Raw genomic sequence first — 23,137 nt, 5'->3', positions numbered from 1 at the left:
ATAGCCATTTCAAAAAATGAAGTTTCTTAAAATGTTAAAATACACTTACCATATGACCCAGCAATTCCACTCTTAGGTATTTATCTGAGAGAAATGAAAACATATGTCCACTGGAAGACTTATACATGAATGTTCATAGTATCATTATTTCATGATAATCCCAAACTGGAAACAATCCAAATGCCCATCAACTGATGTACAGATAAAAAAAGAAAATGATGATATACAATGGATTAGTAACAACTAGAAAGAATGGAGTGCTGATACAACAACATGGATGAATCTCAAAAGTATCATATTAAGTAAAAAAATCCAGAAAAAGTTATATATACTGTTCTGTATGATTCCATTTACATGAAATTCTAGAAAAGGCAAAACTGGTTTCCTGGGGCATGAGGTAGGGATGAGGATTAATTACAAAGGGGCTTGAGGAAAATTTGGTGGTGATGGAAGTGTTCTAAAACGTGATTGTGGTGGTAGTTGCATGACTGTACATTTACTAAAATTTATTCACAGTTAAAAAAAAAAAGCATGAAGATAATAGGCCCTTGCCATTTAACACAGAAATAGCCTATCAGTTTCACGAACTTGAGGGGATGTCTGGATGGAAATATTAAGGGAAAACACAAATGATAATCATTTTGGTTTTATGTAATTTGAACTTAAATCATGTTCAGTATTGAAATCTGTCCTTGGCTTTGCTTTGTCAGCAGAGACATGACTTCTGACAGTGTTGATCACAACCGTGGGAATAACCACATGCCTATTTGCCTATCCAAAGTAACAGCTAATTTGATCCAAATAGAGGAGGGTAATTTTATTATTGTTTGCCATTGGAGTTGGCATCTGGTAAAAATGGGTGTATGTTTGGAGTAGTATTTAGGTGAAAATGTAGTGCTTCTAAAATATCTTTCTGAAGAAAATAAAAGTAGGTATTCTTTATAGAGCAAGTACCCTCTGCTAACAACTGAACAACCCTACGAGATAGATGGTGGCATTCCCATTGATGGATGAAGAAACAAAAGCTAAGAGAAGTCAAGTGACTTGCCTGAGGTCTCATAGCTAGTTAAGCAGCAAAACTAAGATTCAAACTTAGCTCTCTGTCTGACTGGGACCATGCCCATTTCATTATGTTGCTATCCTGCCCTTACATCCTCATTCTCAGACTCTTGTCCAAGTTGGAGAGAGTGAATTTACCATGGTAATTTGAATTTGTGATGCCGAATTACTGAATTACTTGATCTTTGGAAAGTTATTTAACATTTCTCATCCCATTTTTTTCACATGGATAATACTGCCTGCTTCCCAGGGTTATAATGAGGAATAAATGAGATGATGTATATGAAAATGCATTGTGAATCATAAAGCCCTGTACTGATGTTTGGTGGTGTATTATTAATGCTGTCATTATTACACACTTAAACATACTACTAATTCTGCTTCCTGAATATTTCTTTGCTATTGCCCTTTTTCAGCCACTTAGCAGCTTTTACAGTACCATAGTGACTGCATTTCATTAATAAGGAAAGTTATTTTTTAGATATAAAAAGTTCAGATAGTCTTAAGATAAAAGACATTAGAACAATACAGTTTTAACCGTTTGAAGAACTAAGTATGCTTAACTATTTAGAATTTTCCTTTCTTCCTTCTATTTCCTCTTACACCACAAACTCACTTTTTTCCTGTGTATTATATCCAAAGTTAAGGTTGCAACTTTATGATGGCTTATTTCCAATAATTGATATTTAATGGCTATATTCAGTACATTTGGTCAGAACTTCTTTTTTGAACCAGTTTATACCCACAAAGTGTTCACCACTGGAAAACTCTAGTTCTTCCATGAATGCAGCTGGATCTTTTGTTTAATGTGGTTTTAACTAGAGATTGACTACATCAGTTGCTTCCATATGCATATTGCTTTTTACATAAAGAAGATAATTATTCTCATTTCTTGAAATCCTTGATGCTTAGTGTGTAGTTTAAACCCTTGCCAAAAGAATGCTATTTCTTTTCTACTAGGTAAAAATCCAAGAGGACCGGGGTATCTCATTGTAGTGAAACAGTAGCAGCACTAAACTTTCAAAACATGCTTTGTTCATCGGACTGATATGAAATAAAGCATTGGGCAGCAAGTTAACCAATTTGCACCTTAGTTTCTTCTTCATCTCTAAAATGTGTATGCAGATCCTTCTCTCCCAGTGCTTTTGGGAGAATCAGATGAGCTAGTGTGTGAACATAGTTTCTAAATAACAAAGTGCTATATGAACAATATTTTGACAGTTGCTCATTTATGGTAATTGGCAGATAAAAAGAATTTAAGTACTTGATTTTTAAAAACCTCTCTTCCACATGATAAAATTTTCTGTATTAGTAGTATATGTTTAAGAAACATCATTCAACAGCATAATAATACAAACTATAATTTTGAATACAAGAATGAGCCTCTTTTGTTAAACTCTTCTATACAGCGATGGCATGAACATTTTTTGTGTTTTATATATATATATATATATATTTCTACATTCTAAATGATATAGGTGTATGTTTTTATAGGTTTGCCTGAATCCATCATTGCGGCTGCATGTTCAAGAAGTGGCCAGAGGGTTCTGCATGTTGATTCGTAAGTTTATCAATGGTAGCATTTGATACTTCCTAAATACCTCTATACAAAATAAAAATTTAAATATACACACGTGTGTGTGTATATATATACGTCCTATATAAACTTTTTAAGTTAGGAAAATAATTGGAATTGTTTAATTTTCACCAAAAACATGTGAAATATATAATGTATAGGTTTTACTATTATACTCTGTGAAATAGTGTTCTGTTTCCTTTGAGGATAAACCAAATGTACCATAATTTTATTTTTCACATGAGTGATTTTGTTTTTTTAAATGATAATTCTCCAAGAGGCTTGGAAACCTCACACCTGACCCTTTAATTATATACATGTGTGGGTGTGTAAAACCTGTATATGCTGTTGTATTTTAGGCTTTGCATTTGATTGTTGAAAAAATCGGCTGATAAGAGTATGTGGTTTTCTTAAAATTCATCAAAATTTAAACTGTTAGAAAAATCTAGAATATCTAGAATTTTGTTTTCCCCCTTTTCCCTTAAATGTGATGATAAAAAGGAAGTTAATGGAAAATTCAAGTTTAAGATAAAGCATAAATCTTTCCCTTCCTGCTTCCTCCTGAAACAAACCCTTAACTTTTTGCCTATCTAGTTAGTGCTTTTGACCGTTGTATTTTGGCCCTTTAATTGTTCATTAAATAGGAGTAGAAAGGAAACAAGAAATAATGACTTTATATTTTCTGTTTGATAGTAACTGCAAGTTTTTCAGAATGTCAGAATACTAAGAATAACAAGATTTGTTATAGTTCACAGTGCCTTCTCATATATTATCCCATTGTAAATATGTAGGAATCCAAAAGTGGTATTAGTTCATTTACCCTTTCTAAATTTATTTTCAAAGCATATTAACTCCTCAGTTATTGGATGAAATTTCTAAATTAAATTAGTTTCTGTTCTCAAGTCCTGCTCTTGGAATTCTCTTTCACTATCATATGTGTAACTGCTGTGTTAATGTCTTATTTCAGTCTTTTTGACATATGGATTCACATGCTGAAAAATTTGCTGCCTTGAAAGCTGAGGTACTGGGCCAGTGTGCTTTAAAAAGGCTTAATAAGAATGAAAATTCAAATTTACTTCTGATAATGTTAATTAACCTAAAATTGAAAATAAAATCTTAAATTTCCCAAAGTTATTTGTTGTGCTCGCACTGTAAGCTACTTCCCATATCAGTTTCTTTACACGTTATATAATTTAACTTTCATCACAGCTGAGTGAGGAGGGTGGTGTTATCCCAATTTAGCAAATGGGGGTGGGATGTGAGGCATAGAGAGGTTAAGTAATTTTTCTAACTTTACCCAGCTAGTGCATGTCTAAGTTTAAATGCAAATTTATTTTGTGTTTTCTTATTCTAAAACCTGAGATCTTCACACAATAAAGAATATTTTATAAATCACATAGGGTTTACTGATATTACAAAGTAAATTTTGATTAGGAATATAAGAAACTAAATCTAATGTTGATAAACAATGAATCAATTAGAAAGACTTGATAATGTTAAGAACTTATACCTTAATACATAGTATTTCAAAGTGACAAAACTTTTTTCTTCTATTTTAGAGCCTCAGACTTGGTAGCTTTTGAGAGTTTAGATACATCTAGGTATTGATTTATAGAATGTTTTCCTGCTCTGAGCCAGGTTTAAATATTTTCTCATTTTTGTTCATTTTAGCACTTATGGTTCTTCATAGTTAGATTCAGTCTTCCCTAGCCCTTTCATTTCTGCTTTACATCTACAATAGTACCGTATGTCTCTGTTCCACAGACATACCTTACCATGCTTTCCTTTTTTTTTTTTTTTAACATCTCTATTGGAGTATATCTTTTTTTTTTAAATAACTTTTAAATTGTGGTAAAAAGAACACATAACATAAAATTTGCCATCTTAACTATTTCTAAGTGTATACAGTTGAGTAGTGTTAAGTATATGCATATTGTTGTGTAGCAGATCTCCAGGACTCTTTTGATATTACAAACCTGAACTCTATGCCCATTAAACAATAACTCTCCAGTCCTCTTCCCCCCAGCCCCTGGCAACTACCATTCTACTTTCTGTCTCCATGAATTTTACTTCTCTAGATACCTCATATAATTGGAATCATACGTTATTTGTCTTTTTGTGATTGGCTTATTTCAGTCAGTATAATGTCCTCAAGGCTCATCCATTTTGTATCATGTGTCAGAATGTCCTTCCTTCTAAGGTTGAGTAATATTCCATTGTATGTATATACTATATTCATTCATCTGTTTATAAACATTTGACTCGCTTCCACCTCTTGACTATAGTGAATAATGCTGCTATGAACATGGATGTACAAATATATCTTCAAGATCCTGCTTTCAGTTCTTTTGGATATATACCCAGAATTGATATAGTAATTCTATTTTTAATTTTTTGAGGAACTGCCTTACTACTTTCCATAGCAATGGTACCTTTTACATTTCAACCAACTTCCCATGCTTTGGCTCCAACTGGGAAGTTGTGTATGGGCTTTTAAGCTAGAATACCTGGCTTTAAGTCCTGGTTTCTTCACTTACTAGGTGTGTAACCTTTGACAAGTTACTTAATCTTTCTGTAACTCAGTTTCTTGATATAAAGTTCATTATAATAGTAATTTATAAGATTGTTTATCGGATTAAATAAAATAATCAATGTAATGGATTTATAACAGTGCCTGAAACATAGTAAGCCCTTAGTAAATGTTAATTACTCTAACAATACTGTTGTTTGTCGTTGTTGAGAAATGTCCTTTGGTAGGTGAATTCTCTTTTTAATTTTCTGATTGCTTTGATATTCTTCTGTTTGTCTTTATAGTTATATAGTCTTCCTCTTATCTGTCAAGGTGTGGATTTTATTTCTATTTATACTGTTCAGAAATTGTTTTGTTTCTTGAAATCAGATGATTTATGCCTTTTGTTGGTGGGAAAACCCTCAACTGTTTCTTCAAACATCTCTCTTCTTTCTTTTGGAAATTCTCTTATAAATTGCACCTTTTCATTCTATCCTTTATGCCTTTTAATGTCACTTTCATATTTTTCATCTTTTTACCTTTTGATACAGCACTCTGAGTAGTTTCCTCAGCTTTATCTTCTTGTTCTGGGGTTAGCAACTATGGCCCACAGGTCAGCCACTTGTTTTTTTTTTTAATAAAGTCATATTGGAACACAACCATGCTTATTATATACTTATAGATATACATGTTTACATATTGACTATGGCTGCTTTCACACTACAAAGTCAAAGAGTTAAGCAGCTGCAACAAAAACTGTGTGGTCTGCAAAGCCTAAAAATTTACTATCTGGCCCTTTATAGAAAATGTTTGCAGACCTCTAGTTCATTAATTCTGTCTTTAGATGAGTCTAATTTTCTATTTATCCTAGCTATCATTTTCTTCAATGACTTTCATTTCTAGAAGTCCTGTTGGGTTATTTTTTAAAACCATCGTGTCCTTTCTTTGTGTTTCAATTCATTTTTTTTAAAACGTGTGAAGTATTTTATGTGAAGTTCTTTGAGGTTTAATACTGCTGTTTGTCATTTTCTCTCCATCTTCAGGGTCAGTACTTTTTCTTATTTCCTTTCCCTAAAATTTCCAGTTTTTCTTTAGTGGGGCTTTATCTGTGGGAATGCTGTGTGACCTGTTTGAGGGGGTATGTTCGTACTAAGTGGTTTTGCATTTACTTTTGCCTGGTTAGCCAGTGCTATTACTGACCATATTAGTTTCCTATTGCTGCTGTAACAAATTACCACAAATGTAGTAGCTTAACACAACACAAATTTATTCTTTTACAGTTCTGCAGGTCAGAAGTATGAAATGAATCTTACGGGTCTGAAATCAAGTTGTAGGCAGGCAGTGCTACATTCCTTTTGGAGGATTCAGGGGACCATCTGTTTCCTTATCTTTTTCAGCTTCTAGAGGCCACCTGCATTCCTTGGCTCATGGCCCCTTCTTCCGTCTTCAAGAGCCTCACTTCACCCTCTATCATGCCACCTTGTTTTTCTGCCCTTGACCTCTTGCCTCCCTCATAAGGAGCCTTGTGTTTACATTGGGGCCTACCTGGATACCGTAGGATATTCCTCCCATCTCAGGATACTTTATTTATGCATGTTAGCAAAGTCCGTTTTGCCATATAAGATAACTTATTCACAGCTTCTGGGGATTAGGACATCGACAACTTTGGGGAACCATTATCTACTACACTGGCTCAAAACAATTTGTAGGTTAATTTCTAGGCTTGAGGGTTCTTGGTTTACGTGAGTAGTATGTATTAGAACACGATAATCACCTGTGGTTCAAGTTTGCAGTTGTAAATTCTCATAGAAATTTCCCCTTCCGCCTACGGCCTGCTTCAACAGTATCCCATCATGTACTCTCTCTAAGTATACTGTATTCTCTCACATCTTTATGCCTTTTTTCACGCTGGTCCCTATTCTATGCAAGTAGAGTACTCCTTCTTTAGGACATAGCTAGTATACCACTTTCTAGTGATGTCTTCCTTGATAATCCAAGTAGTATTAATTTTTCTATTTGCCTGTACTTGCAAGTATTCTGTACGTTCTTATAATATTTTCACACAGTATTATTATTGTTTATAGATCTCTTGGCTCTATTAGACTCTTAGAGATTGGGGATCATGTCTTAGTCATCTTTATATCCCCAGTGCCTGAGAGGTCTGGAATACAGCAGTCCCTAAATAAATATTTGATAAATATTATATATGCCAAGCCACTGTTCTAGTGATGGGAATTTAGAATTGCCTCATATATGCTCAGTGCAACATTGGTCCTTGCTCATCTACAGATGGTAGATTCATGGTAGTTTGGAAGGGAGTTATCTGTTGATGAGAAAGTTGAGGTTTGCGCATAGTCAAACAAGCAGGTGACTGGGGAAAAACTCAGATCTTATTCCTATTCCAACATTCTTTGAAGTATACCACACTGTCTTTGTTGTTGATGTACCTGTATATATTTGTTAAAAAACAATTAGTTGAATTATTCTAACTATTTCTAATTGGTAGACACAGTAGAAAATCATTACCTTGTATTTTTGCTTTTTTCTCAATTAAGTTCTACTGTTGAATAGATTAGAATCATGCTTCTCAAACTGTAGTGGTGTTCTGGCGCTTGGGGTGGTGGTGGCATATGAAGCCAAAGGATAAACAGTGGAGCATCTGCCTGGTGTGTAAATTTTATAAACATTATAATGCATTAAATGCATTAAAATATTAAATTTTCTGAACAAATTTTAGATTTGTGGTAAAGTTGAAAAATTAGTACAGAGAGGGTCTGTATATACTTTATTCAGCTTCTCCTAATGCTAACATCTTATGTAGCTGTAGTACCATTATCAAAACTTAGAAATTAATATTGGTGGAATACTAACTACTAAACTGTAGACCTAATTTGAATTTCACTGATTTTTTTCAGTAGTGTTATATTTCTGTTTCAGGATCTGGTCCAGGATCCCACTTTGCATTTAGTTGTTAATAGTCTCAAATTATCTCCCTCAAGGTACACTAATGTTTGCCTAATGGTCATTTTCTATTTTCCTCTTCCCATCTTCACTTATTTATTGCAATTCTTCTGTAAATAAGAGCTGTCTCTTCTTCCTCATTTATTTATTTATTAAATTATATGTATCACTGTGGGTTCATAGATATTTATTTTATACTATGGGTTATAATCTCATACTACCATTGTTTATTTTGTTGTTCAAATTGTTCCAGCTTTGGTCATTGTGAGTTCCTTCCAGTTGGTTCCTGTGTCCTTGTGAAATATCCAATCCTTGTTTGAGCACTTCCTTACTTTCTGACACTGCAAGATGCTCCAGCCTCATCTTGTGTTTTCCCTGCTCTAGCCCTAGAATCAACCACTTTTCCAAGAGCCCTCTCTCCGTGTATTTGAGAATGGGATTTAGAAACCAAGTTCTGAATACTAGGTATCATTCCTACTGGGCTTCCCTTTTCTCCACATCCTCTCCAACATTTGTTATTTGTGTTCTTTTTGATGATAGTCATACTGACAGGTATGAGGTGATATCTCATTGTGGTTTTGATTTGCATTTCCTTGATGATCAGTGATGTTGAGCATCTTTTCATATGTTAGAGAATGTTCTAATTTCATTCTTTTACATGTAACTGTCTGGTTTTCCCAGCACCAGTTATTGAAGAGACTGCCTTTCCTTTGTTGTAGATTAATTGACTATAAGTACATGGCTTTATTTCTGGGCTCTCTATTCTGTTCCATTGATCTATGTGTCTGTTTTTGTGCCAGTACCAGACTGTTTTGATTACTGTAGCTTTGTATTATAGTCTGAAGTCAGGGGCATGATTCCTCTAGATCTGTTCTTCTTACTCAAGATTGTTTTGGCTATTTGGGGTCTTTTGTGTTTCCATAAAGTTTTTGAATTATTTGTTCAGGTTCTGTGGAAAATGCCATTGGTATTCTGATACAGATTGCATTGAAACTTTAGATTTCCTTGGGTAGTATGGTCATTTTAACAATTTTAATTCTTTCAATCCAAGAACACAGTATATCTTTCCATCTGTTTGTATCCTCTACAATTTCTTTCATCAGTATCTTATAGTTTTCTGAGTATGGGTCTTTTACCTCCTTAGGTAGGTTTATTCCTAGGTATTTTATTCTTTTTGATGCGATGGTAAATGGGGTGGTTTTTTTACTTTCTCTTTCTGATAGTTCATTGTTAGTGTATAGAGATACAACAGATTTCTGTTCATTAATTTTGTATTCTGCAACTTTACCGAATTCATTGATGAGCTCTAGAAGTTTTCTTGTGGCGTCTTTAGGATTATCTATGTATAGTATGATGTCATCTGCAAACAGTGACAGTTTTACTTCTTTTCCAATTTGGGCTCCTTTTATTTCTTTTTCTTGTCTGATTACTGTGGCTAGGACTTCCAATACTATGTTGAATAAGATTGGTGAGAGTAGGCATCCTTGCCTTGTTCCTGATCTTAGAGGAAGTGCTTTCAGCTTTTCACCATTGAGTATGGATTTTAGCTGTGGGTTTGTCGTATATAGCCTTTATTACATGGAGGTATGTTCCCTGCATGCCCACTTTCTGGAGAGTTTTTATCATACATGGATGTTGAATTTTGTCAAAAGTTTTTTTCTGCATCTATTGAGATGGTCATATGGTTTTTATTCTTCAATTTGTTAATGTGGTGTATCACATTGATTGATTTATGGATATTCAGAAATTCTTGCATTCCTGGGAAGATGTACTTTTTTTTGTTTTATACTTAAACAACATTTTAACTTGCCAAAAATGTGATTTTCCAATTAATGGTAGTGGGCTATATATTATTTTATTCATACAAACACACTGCAGTTTATTTAACCAATTCTCTACTGCTGTATTTGAGGCTGTTTCCAGTTTCCTGTTATAAGCAAAATGTGGACATCCATATACATATGGCTTTTATTTATAAATTTCTAATATTTTGGGAAAAAGGTTCCCAAATTTTTACCACATTTGTATATTTGTAAAATCACCTTATGATCTTTTTCTTTTTCTCTAATTTAAAAATTCACAAAGTCAGTGACTTTAATGAGATTGTGTAACTCCTGTGCCTCAATAAACTTAAGTGTTATGATAAGGAATTAGGTAAAATTCTCTTTTTTTTGCAGGAAGATTTATGTAGTTAGCCAGCAGAATAGTGACTTGAACTGATTATTTCATCCTGATGAACTGTTGAGTGGTATTGTTTTTCTAATCTTGGTTAAAGTCTCTCTTACATTAAAACATTAAATATTAACTGAGACAAAAGCTATAGGAATAACAGCAGGCAAAAATGTACTTTGAGTTTTTTTATGAGTATGGATTACATTCATGATTTTGTGAAGATCAATTTAGTACTTTAACCTCCTGACACTGTTTACATTTATATACCATTTAAGTGATGATAGTTGATGGTTCTGAAATGACTCATTATAAAATCCTAAGTACAACCTCTGTTGATTTATAAGCACTATCCAAGCATTATCACTATCAACAGCAGCTAATCTCATTTAAAATAGTCATTTCATTGCTGTGTTGTCATAAATTTCACAGGCAGATTTTAAATTAAACTTCTGCCAAATTGTAACTGAAGGAGCTCCATTTTTGTGTGCCAGTTATCTGTGTAAATAAATGTAAAATCTGTGGTTCTTTTTAGAGAACTACATTTACAGTAGATATTAATGAGCTGTTGACATGTGAAAGTTCGAGAATAGGTGCTGTGATTTAGAAAAACAATTAGCAATTCAGAATGTAGAGATTGGCATTTACTTTAATCTTGAAGTTGCTGGAGGGAGGTGCAACAGGACCAAAAGTTTACACTTGAACAGAATCTACTTCTACCAATAATTGTTCATCAGCACATCCTCAATCAGTCTTTTCTTCTAATCATATATGTCATTGTTTAGTTTTATTTTGTTTCCTATAAGTCTTTACTTTCTACTGTAACTGCTTCAGACAAAGAGAAAATAAACTAAATAAATTGAAAATGATGATGTTACCTCACTGAATTAATCCAAATTCATGATTTCTTAAGAGTCTTTTTTAAAAACGAGTATTCAGTGTTTGAAGTCTTTACATCCGATTCTGTTAAGTATTTAGTGGATTTATGATGTCAACCCAAATGACTGTCACAGATACAGCTATTGATGTTTTAGTGTTATGTAATAACCATATTATTATTTCTAAAAGTTGAAAACATTGTTATACTTTAATAGTTTGACCAAAGAAGGATATTAATCTAAATAGTATTATCTTGTGGGGTTAGGAACTGATGTCACCATTATATGTCTATCAGTTTCTGGGCTAGATTTCTCTTTGGTCTGACAAACGAAATTTTTGTTTTCTGTTTAGCAACTGTGTCTAGTTAAGAATTATTTAGGAATTGTGATAAAGAGAAGTAAACAATTATTTTGTCTCTGGTTTGTTTTCTGTTTTTGTTTGTTTGAAAAAACTTTTTGCCTTTAATCATAAAAATATACATATGTTTGTCATAAAAATTTAAGCAATGTATATGTCTGTATATTACATGCACATATACATAAAAATATACATGTCATTCTGCCCACATACCACTCCCGAGAGACCACTGTTGGTGTGGTGTATTCTGTCTGGTGGAATTAAAGATAGTTTTATGAGAATGGATGAATGCATGAGTGAAAGGATAAAATGAATTGAATTGATGAGGTGAAAATATGCCATAATAGTGTCTCATCATCGTGTCTGTTTGCACATTCTTTTCACATTTAAGGATATTATTTAGTAATATTATGTTATGGTACTAATAGTGGAAAAAACAATTTTTTACACAGATAAATAGTTGATCAAAACTAGATGAGATCATATAGGATTGTATTAGGAAAATTCATCCCAGTAAGTTTCTTGAGAGTTGTAGAGCTATGGCTGACCGTGATTTCAAAGGACACTTTCTGGGTTCACTGTTTCTCCACCACTGACTTGACATTATTTTGACATCCCCTTTTCCTCTATATCATTTTTCATCTTTATGTTTTGGCACTGAGGTGGGAGACACTAAAATTTGCCAGAAATTGTCACTTCTCAAGAAATATATACATTATTATTAGAAACCAGTTGTAAAACCAGATGAGATTATGGGTATTGCTAGTCCCCGAGTATTGAGAGGTGAACAACAAAACAGATCATGACTCCTGCCCTCATGATGACCTTGGACCCTAGTAGGGGGAAATAGACATTAAACATGCTTAAATTTTATATTTTAAATTGTGCTTATGAAGGAAAAATGGGTAGTGCTCTAAGAGAGTAATGGGGGCATTATTTAGATTTGGTGGTAGGAGGGTGGCTTGAATGGGAGTGGCTACAATAACTTCTTATTGACTTCTCACCATGGATATGGGACTATAAAAATCTTTGAGAACTAGCATGATTTTCCTTTTATAGAAAGAGTTAAAGTGACTTCTTATTAGAGGAATTTTTTTTGTGTGGCTTAATAGAACTCTACCTCATTGAGTCACCTCAGAAATTGCATCTGCAGTTGTGTGTCAAATGAATTTTATGATTTTTTCTGCCCTGGAAATTAATATGTGGAATTGTGTGAAAAATTTCGGTCTGATGCCTTGCTTCTGCAGTGAAAGAACAAAAATAATCTGTTCAGATGTTCAATGATTATTGGCTCCTAAAAAAAGGAACCAGTATTGATTCAACAGCTAATCCTATTGTGAAGTTTCTTTTTAGTGGTTTTAGTTTGTGAAAATTCAGGTCTGTTTATGTTTTTTTTAATGCAAAAATAAAACAACATTGCTGTTTCTCTTATACTGGAATACTTGCACATATGTCAATAAGGTAGCTCAAAGATAAATATTTGAAAGGTTTTAGATTTAAGACTACCATAAAGGGATAGGGAAGTAAAAGAAATGTAACCTCACTTAGAAGAAAATTTTTATTTTTACCTTCTATTACCTAGATGAAAGAAAGAAAACCTCGCTCTGTCTCCTGTAAGGATGAGAAAAATGTATCAAAGAAGCAAGTGTTACCCTAGCTTTTCCCTTTCTCTGTTCCCCCATGTTAAAGACATTTCATGAGGTCTGTGGCACTAATTTATGAGTGAAAGTAGTTTTCAGTTGCTTAACGTAATCTAGTATTCAGGATGGTGTATGCTGTTACAAACAACGTGATGTAATAATAATAGCTACCATTTACTGAATATTTGCTCAGTACTGTGTTAGGTACTTTACAAATATTAAGCTATTTAATTTTTATTATATTTCTCTAAAAGAAGTATAAATTCTCTCCTTCTGCAGATGAGGAAACAAACTCAGAGAATTGAAATAACTTGTCCAATGTCACATTTCTATTAAGGGGACGAACCAGGATTTAAAGCCAGGTCCATTAGACTGCAAAGCCTATGTTCTTTCACTAAGATAAGCTGTAGGGTTGGAAGACAAACAAATCCTGGGTTTGATGATCAAGAGACCCAATTCAGGCTGTTACTCTGTCACTGATTAGTTATGTGACTTATGTTGTTTTCTTCAACTGTAAAATTGGCGTAGCGTACCACCTACCTTGAAGAGTCCCTGTGAGGGACCAGTGGGATACATGTAAAAAATTGAGGTGTGGCCAGCAAGGTCTGACAGTCATATGTATCAGGTTCACTAAAAGGCTTTTACTTTGGAATCACTGGGAATATGTTCAGTCTTTATTTTGGAGGGCAGTGTGGGGAAAAAAAATCCTTGGAAGCAATTCGTGAATTTTTATGGTTTTGAGACAGAAATGTCATTTTATCTTTAGGTCACTGAAATCTGTATGACAGGAGCTTCATTTGCAAATGACAATTCTTGTGTAAGGAGGATTTTTTTCCTATAGAGCTCAAACAGGCTAGATTGATTGAGATAGCTCTGTGCAGAAATCATGATATATCAACATCTCTCTAGATATTACTAACTTTGACTTGTTTTATTCAGTGGGTTTGAATGAGGATAGGTTTCACACAGACCAGAAAACTACAGGCAAAGATAATTGAATGTACGTATGCATTTTTTCACTACCTCTCCTTCCCCCCCGCACCTTCTTCCTCTTGAGCAATTTCTTTATCATTCACCCTCCTTCTCCTTCGAAAAGGAGGGTTTTGTGCATTTTGTTTTTACTTTGAAATAGCAACTGTTCTTACCAGCTCCTTGGAGCTTTGAAGACTATTAATCAGCTTGACAGCTGGAAGCAGAGTGATCGACAGCAATAAAGCTTAAAGCTTTTTCTTATCACTCTAATTTCCCTTTTTTTCCCCATTAATGAAACTGGAGTTTGATTTGCCTTTCCATGGCAAAGCAAGGGTAAATTTTAGGAGCTGTGACTATGAAGTAGAGGATAGGGAAGAAGGGAGAGGGGGTCAACAATCTTCAATCCTTTGACTTGTCAGTTTTGTTGTTCTCTCAGCAGTCCCCATTCTTGTCTCTCTCTCTTCTTCCTTCTCAGGGTTGTCAGTGAACCTAGCTATGCCTGGCTGGCACTGGACTCGGTAATTGCCAATGAAAAGGGCACTGGAGACTCCTGTGGGCGTGTTCTCCTGTGTCTACACTTGGCATGGGGGGGTGAGGATGATAACTTACTATGTGCTAGGCACTGCTTTAGGTGCTTTCATTCCTATTTTTAAAATAAAGAAACTGAGGCTTTTAAAGAGTAACTGTAAGGTTATTGACTGAGGTCACACAGCTAGTAAGAGGCACAGCTGGGGTTTGAACCCAGGTCCATCTGATCCTGAAGCCTTGATTAATAACAATGCATTTACTCCTCTTAGTTAACAATTATGACCACGCATTAAGGGTTCCAAGATGACTAAACTGCTGTTATTGCCCTTAAGTTTCTCCTGGTCTAGTCAGAGGAAACACTCATGCAGTCTAATTACAAGACAATATGACAGATAAAAATTGTATAATGATTCATTCATTAGTGTATAGGCTAGGCTACCGTGAAGCAATCATATCGGTTATACTGGGCTACAGTAAAGCAATCATATTACTACCTCTTTATCAATGCATGAATTGTTATACCTGTAAATAAATGTGAATTTCATTTTTCACATTAAAGAAGACAGTATGACAGCTCTTACAGAAGTATGTGCAGAGCTCTAGAAGCACAAAGATCAGTTTTATTTATATATTGGAGAGCTGAAGGCTTCACAGAGAAAATGATACTGGATTTGAGTAGTTCCGACTGGTTTGACTAGTTCCACCATTAGTTTTGTGATGGAATAACCTTGGGTATAGGATATAGCATTAATAAAAGCAGAGAGACATGCAGGCACTTAGGCAGTGTTGACTGTGTAGTTGTGTCTAATGCATTGGATGCATGGCAGAGAAGAGTGATGTCTAGACATAAAGCTGGACAGTAAGTTTTGAAGGTTCTTAGAGCGATGCCAAGGATTTTGGACTCTACTCTAGAGGCATTAGTAAGCCATTAAACATCTTTATGCCAGGGAATGACATAATGTGGTCTGCCAAGACCTGATCACAATGGCAGTAATGTGAAGGTTGGGTTGGAAGGGAAGAAACTAGAGGCAGGGAAACCTTTGAGGGGGCTAATGAAAAAAATGGGATAAGAGAGAGGGCCTGAAATAAGGCAGCAGTGGTAAGGATCCAAAGATAGAAGGGGTTTGAGAAATTAACTAGAATTGACAAATGAGGAAGGGATGATGAGTGAGTTCAAGATTTTCTAGCATTGGCAGCTGTGAGAATGGTGTTGGTATTTATTGAAATGAGGAAACCAAGAGGAAAACCAAATTTTGGGTGGGGGACAGATAATAAATTTGCCTTTGGGACCTGTAGAGATTAAAATTAACCTGGGATATTTAGTGGAGGGAGATGTCCAGTAAGCTAATGACTCATGATATGTATTTTCAGTACAGAAATATCAATAGCTATGAGTCTGGAGCTCTCCCCAGAGGGCCCAGATTGGAGATGGCAATTTGTGAGTCATTGGTAGAGAAGTGATGATTGAGTCAGTAGGAATAGATGAGATCATAGAGGAAGACAAGAATTGAGGGCAGCCTTTGTACATTACCCACTCGTCTACCTGGCTTGATTGTCTAAAAATGGATTTGAATGGGTGGACTAGTGTGGAATGACTAATAACTGTAAACATAGGAAGGTCTCTTCTCCAGCCCTAATGACTGGGAACACAGCCTGCCATTTCATTCTGGCAGACTGATCTGATTGCCAAAGCAGCTTCCTATAGCTTTATATGACTCTAAAAACCAAGTAAGGGCTTGGTCTTCCTCTCTAACATTAGAACTGCATCTGCATACTCTACCAAGGAGGCTGACCTTCCTTGATCTTAGAATGAGGGTATGGTGAAAGCAGCTTGACTTTCTTGTGTATCAGGTATGTGGAGCTTTCAGTAAATGAGAATTTGTGTAGGGGGTAAGTCTATTATATTCCCTAAGCTGTTCTGTTATTTGTCAACAAGGAAGACAGAAACATGTCATGGTTCTTTGTAATACTACAACCAAATTTAAATAGAATAGAGCCTCTTTCAGTGTGCATGGTGTATAGCTGGCAAATTGATACAAGTAGACATGCCACACTGTTGTTTTCCTACTCCTATCATATACAGAAAGATATTTGTGCACATTAAATATGAGTTACGTAATAAAGTTGATTGTATTTTAGGTCCTAGAAATGAATAGTCCCTCCAGGTTTGGCATTAGAATAGATGTAGTCATGAAGTTATTATTCCATTTTCATTATCCAGATGAGTTGGAGAAACAAAACAAAAATTAGACTTCATCCCATCTAATGTCTGTAAATATCAATAGATCCCACTGCCTTTACTTATAGTAAGTCAGATTCCAAGATTTGTATTATGTGCCTATGTTTATAATTTTCAATATTCCAATCTTGTAGATTGTAGCAGACAGTGTTTTATATAGTGGAAAGAGCATAGGCTTGGGGGCCTGATATGCCCTGGGCTTAATTAAGGGCAGGCTCTGCCATTTCCTAGCTGAGTGAGTTAAAACAAGATACTCAACGTCATGGTTGTTTTTTTTTTTCTTTTTCCTTCTAATTTTAAAATGGGGATAATTATAGCACCTATCTCTCAGGATTCTTGTGAAGATTGAATGAGATAGTGAATGGAAAATGACAAGCTCAACATATATAGTACCTATTTTTCTTCTTCCCCTTAACATGAATTAAGCCAGCATTTCTCAAAATACGTTGTTGAGCCAAATGCTGTTTCAAAAAAAAAATGCTCATTGGTTAACTGAATTTATTCCTTCTTGGAGAGAACAGACATTAACATATTTAATGGTGCTGAGAAGGTCTACCATAAATAAACCATTTTCTGGTGGTTTTACTCTTTTAAACATAGCATGTTCCAAATTTATTTTGTCATTGTAACTTTTTTCTTGGAATACCTGTTAACAGCCCATGTTATTGATGGGATACAGTTTGGAAAAGGTGAATTTAGTAATTGGGTCCAGGTGCTATTTGATATCTAAGTGTTTGGCTTCATTAAACCACAGCAACCATTATAATATCCTATGGTCTAAATGTTGCTAGCCAGCTTAGATGTTTGGGGTTGTTTATGTTGCAGTGGACAGGATTAGGGTTTGGAAAGCTAAGTTTCAGTGGCAGTCCTGCCAGTTGTAGCTGTGTGGCCCTGAACTGACTTAATCTCTACATAGACCGTTCTCAGTGTCTTCATCTGTAAAATAACACCCTTATCTGCCTCACAAGATTGTTGGAAGAATCCATGAGAAAATAGTTGTGAAAACGATTTTGAAAATGAAAGATGCTGTCAGTGGAAGGTGGTATTACTACTATCTAGGAAAAGGAATTTAGGAGCAGTGAATATAGAATAGGGGCATCTAGAGTTTGAGCTAAGCTGCTTCTCTTTCTGTTGAGCAGGTTTGGACTCCATCTACTACCTTCCTGAAAACATTTTCAACCCTCAGTTTCCTAATAATTAAAATGGTTCCCAGATGAATGTGCCTGAATGTCGGTAGCTCTATCTTTTGTCAATGTTCTTGTCCTTGTTTACAGAAGCCATTTCCCAATACAGGATGTAGTTTAGCATCATGTAACTATGGCTGTTGCTAAATATTCAATACTGATTTGTAATTATGATGCACAGTAGAAAATTGTTAGGATTTAATTAATAGGCTCTAATTAATAGGTTTAATCCTCTGCCTTCTCTTACAGTTCAACTTTCTTTATGTCTACCTGTAATGTATTTCTTTTCTGTTAGTAGACATTAAGCAAAGTGATGTTGCTTTAACATTAAACACTATGTAAACGACGAGAAATCTCTTGTTACTCTTTTGATACTATTTTTTCTGTTTTACTGGTTGGTGTTAATGAAGACAGTTGTGTAACTCATTTCCTTTGTGTGTCTGGAAAAACGTAGTTGGTACTTTGAGTAAGCTTTACTTTGAGTAAGCTTTATGAAACTTTAGAAAGATTAAAACCATGTTTTCTACAATTGTGAAGTCAATATTTCACACAATGCAAAGCTGTACCTCAGTATTGTGATAATTGGGCTTTTCTGCCTTTGAAAATAAAAATGTCCGTTTGTGATTTTTACTGTTCTAGCTGAAAATTATAGGTCACTTTTCCATCATGAAACTTGAGAGGGCTTTAGATAATTGTTTTATGTTTGCTGTTTAAATACTGTGAATACTCACTCTCTAGTTTCACAGAGAGACTCTAGTTTTAAGGAAGTCTTTTTCATCATATAAAATAGTGTTCCTGGCAATAGAGATAAACGTCATCCTTCATCATAAACTACTTTTTCCTTTACTTGATGTACAGAGACAGATGTGACACAAAATTGGCAGAAAATGTTCCATTCCCCTTTTTCCTCAGTCAGGAAGTTCTCACTTTGTCCTTAAAATAAATTGTATCTATGGTTTTAAAAACAAAACCAGTAACTTAGCCTTGTTATTCATTACAGAAACAGTTTTAAAGACTGTAGAAATAGTATTTTATAATTGAATTTGAATGTCAGAATTCTGAAGCTATATCTTTAAAGATAAAATTTAAGAAAATATTTGGTGGGCTTTAATTATTACTATTTCTATTGCAATAATGTTCTAGAGAGCATATTACAATGTTGTATTGATTTTTTATTTTTCTTTTTGTCATGATTTTGATACCTAAATTCTTTGACTTTCTCTTTAGGGTATTGTAAACGATATTTAGAACCATGCAAATACCAAAATGAATTTAGTCAAAATCTGCTTTGGTTTTATAGTGAGTTTATTAATAATTATGTTACCCTCTTTTGTCAGAAAGACCACAGTAATGAAAACCATGTTTCACCTTTTACATACATAATTGGATGAGATCACCAGATGCTGATGTTAAGAGCACATCAACAGGAAAAGTTGAAAATAGGAGCTGCATGGAAAAATACTAGAACCAATTAGCTCTGTCAAAAACCATATGACCAAGTATAGGGGAGGAAAATAGAATTTGACCATGAACTGACCTCAGGTCATTTAATAATGGAAAGAAACAGCAAGATGGCCCTTCTTAGAGCTTTTTAAGACTTTTAATAATAGCAGAAAATATCTTGGAAATTGGCACATTGTGGTCAGTGTTTGAAAACTCATGTTAGATTACTTTTGTTTTTCTAAAATTTTATTGTGATAATTTTCAGACATACACAGAAAAGTTGAGAAAATTGCACTGTGAACAGCTATGTTTCCACTACCTAGATTCTACCACTAACATTTTGCTGTATTTGCTTTATTATATAATTATCCATTTATTGATTTTTCTATCCATCTATCATTCCATCTTACTGTTTTATGCATTTCAGAGTAAGTTGTACATGTCCAGTACCTTCAGTCTGGAACACTTCAGCATGCATATCATTAACTAGTTATTTATGGTTCTTTTTTTGAGATAAAATTGCAAGAAAATGCACAGATCTTAAGTGTACCATTTAATAAGTTTTAGCAAACGCATACACTTGTGTAACTAAGAACATTATCAAGATAAAGAACATTGCCATCGCTCCAGAAAGTTCCCTCACGCCCCTTCAAAGTCAATTCCTGCCCTTACTCCCACCCTCAAAGGCAACCACTCTTAGGATGTTTTTCACCACAGATCAATTAATTTAGCTTGTTCCAGAGCTTCATATAAAAGGAATCATGGAGAATGCACTCTTTTGGGGCAAAGTTTCTTTCACTTAGCATAACATTTTTTGAAATTCATTGACGTTGTTATATTTGTATCAGTAGTTTGTTCCTTTTCATTAGTGAATAGTATCCATCATATGGATATACCACAGCTTATTTATCTAGTCTCCTATTGATGGATATTTGAATTGTTACCAGTTTGGAGCTATTGATGAATAAAGATGCTATGAAAAAACTTGTACAGCTCTTTTGTGAACATATGCTTTCCTTGTGTGTAAATACCTAGGAATGGAATTACTGGGTCATAGGGTTGGTATATGTTTAGTTTTGTAAGAAACTGCCTGACAGTTTTCCAAAGTATTTGTACCATTTTTTTACTCCCACCAAAATGTGTGAGCATTCTGGCCATCCACACCAACACCTGGTCTTGTAAATCTTTTTAATTTTAACAATTCTGGTGTATGTGTAGCAGTATCTCATGTTCATTTTTAATGTGTATTTACCCAATGACTAATGATGTTGAGCACCTTTTCATATGTTCATTAACCACATCTATCTTCCTTTGTGAAATGTCTGTTCAAACCCTTTGCCTACTTTAAAATTTGCATATTTGTCTTATTTTTAAGTTGAAAGAGTTCTTTATATCCTGGATACCAGTCCTTTGTCAGATATGTTTTGTGAATATTTCTCCTACTTTGTGCCTAGCCCATTCATTTTTTAAAATGACGTATTTTGTGGAAAAGTTTTTCATTTTGATGAATTCTAATTTATCGATAGTTTTTATTGCTTTCTGTGTCCTGTCTGAGAAGCCTTTGTCTACCCTGATTGTCAGATTTCTGATATATATTTACTACTTATAAATTGATGTAGCCATTAAAAAATTTTACTTAGGTCTTGAAGCTTTCACCCAGTAGTCAGAGCTTCTCACTTAGGACCTTATGGTGGCTTAAAAGAAATCTAAATATCTCAACAAAAAATTTAGAGACAGTGGTTTTTATCACTGCTTCAGGGTTATTTTTTCAACACTCAGGATATTTTATAGTTTTGTTGAGTGATATATTTAGAGGATGGGAAGGGATGGCAGAACTGTATTATTCTCAGGCAAGGGAGAGGAGAGTATAAATTTGCCAGGGGAAAACTCTAACATCCCTCTCTTTTCCCTCCTTCTTCTCTATACTGGCTATTGCCCACCTTCTCCTCCCACTGTTGTCTCTGATCCAAGGGATCATAGCTTCTAGGCTTCCTTGATTCCAACACCTAGAATTGTTAGTATAGCTGAAATTTTGCCTAAATTTTAAAGCTCTCTAGAGATCTGGACAGTGTACGAATTTGCATCATCCCCAAGAGAACTATCAGATTATAAGTAAAGTAGTCATCTGTATTAATAGACCTACTTTCACAGGTGTTCAGTTTAACCATTTTCTCTGTTAGAGCAAGCAGTGATTTTTGGTAAAATATTTGAGCGTAAAAACTGACTGTTCTTGAGACCAATCAAGAGTTGATTGAGGAGAAAACTATCAGAATTTTTAGAGGATATCCAGTAGTATTATGGATGAGTAATTTTAGATATCATCTTAAAGGTTTTAGTTTTTGTTTAAAAAAGACCTTTTATAGATTTTTATTTCATTAGAGAAGGATACAGAGAAGCAAAAACGTAAACAAAACCAAGAATATCTCAGAACTAGAGTGGATATTGTAGGTGGGTTTGAGTGTACTTTGGGGCTCATCATACAAAGAATCAGTATAACTTGATGAGTTTTGCAAGGATTGGGAAGCCCAGTATGTAGTGCTGAGAGTTCTGGTTGCCAAAAGTCTGCTACTTACAGAAGTTAATCAGAAGTCCAGTGTCTACAAGGCTTACCTGATCCTAGCTAGGAGACCTCTGGGTTCTCTAAAACGGAGTGATCTTCACAGGACTGTGGAGTGAAGAATAGTTTACCCAGTTACCAGTGGAAATATTGTTGTTGTTATACTTATCACAGAAGTCTTGATGTGAATGACTGTGTCCCAGGATCTACTTTTATTTGTGGCCCTGAAGGCTTAGAATGTCACAGGGCCTTCCAGTAGATCTCGAGTAGCCAATTATATATGTATATATACGAAATTCATTTATTTATTTAGGCATGGGAGATGGATTTGGTGGTGGTGCTAGCAGTGGATATTTACTGCTTGTGGAAAACTTAGCAGTTTTTTCCAGTGGCTTTCTTTGAGATCTACCAAGATTTTCTTCCCAGCCATTTTTATTAACCCAGGAGTGAGATTTGTTTATGTTAAAACAAATATACTGCTAAGTGACCATATCAGGATGTTCACAATCACATGATCCAGTGGCACTTGATCAGTGCTGAAAGCTCTAAGGAGGCCAAAGCTATCTTTTAACTTCTTATACAATGAAAAGTTGACTTTGAGATCTGAAAGGCCCACTTCTATTTATTTTGTTCTACTGTCTTCTCTAATCTCAATATCCCTATTATATGTGCTTTTGAACTCTGGGGTAGCAGTGTTGAAGATGACATGGGATGAAGATCAGTGACTTGATTTTTTTATATACCCTTTTCTTTACTCTTATTTTTTATTGTTACAGAAGAAGCTACTATGGAGGAAACTGGGCCAGTTTTAGCTTTTCAGGACTGTTGTCCTGGCTAAAGGAACACCAGGTAAAGTTCTTATCTGATTTTTTAATCTACTAGGTTATATTTTGTGTCACATAATAACCCTGCACTGAAGAAGACACTGTTTCATCTGTAATATAGGATTGATAACTTATTTTTATTTACTTATTTAACAAAAACTGTGCAGTCACCTTTTCAGCTAATATTTTTCCAATACCTCTAAAATGTAGATTTCACTTTTTAAGTATAAACAGCTAACG

General features: G+C 34.5%; 1 protein-coding gene across 1 annotated transcript in view; it reads left to right on the top strand.

Moving 5' to 3' along the window:
- CHM (CHM Rab escort protein) overlaps positions 1 to 23,137 on the top strand; it is a 181,099-nt gene that overhangs the window by 21,623 nt on the left and 136,339 nt on the right. The window contains exons 2-3 of the mRNA XM_082377225.1: positions 2,554 to 2,620; positions 22,850 to 22,922. Coding sequence (XP_082233351.1) covers positions 2,554 to 2,620; positions 22,850 to 22,922 — 140 coding nt within the window. The remainder of the gene's footprint in view (positions 1 to 2,553; positions 2,621 to 22,849; positions 22,923 to 23,137) is intronic.

Source organism: Balaenoptera borealis (assembly GCF_965194805.1).
Source record: "Balaenoptera borealis genome assembly, chromosome: X".
Classification (NCBI taxonomy): domain Eukaryota; kingdom Metazoa; phylum Chordata; class Mammalia; order Artiodactyla; family Balaenopteridae; genus Balaenoptera; species Balaenoptera borealis.
Note: the sequence above shows the minus strand (reverse complement) of the source record. Positions and strands in the feature narration are given on the sequence as shown.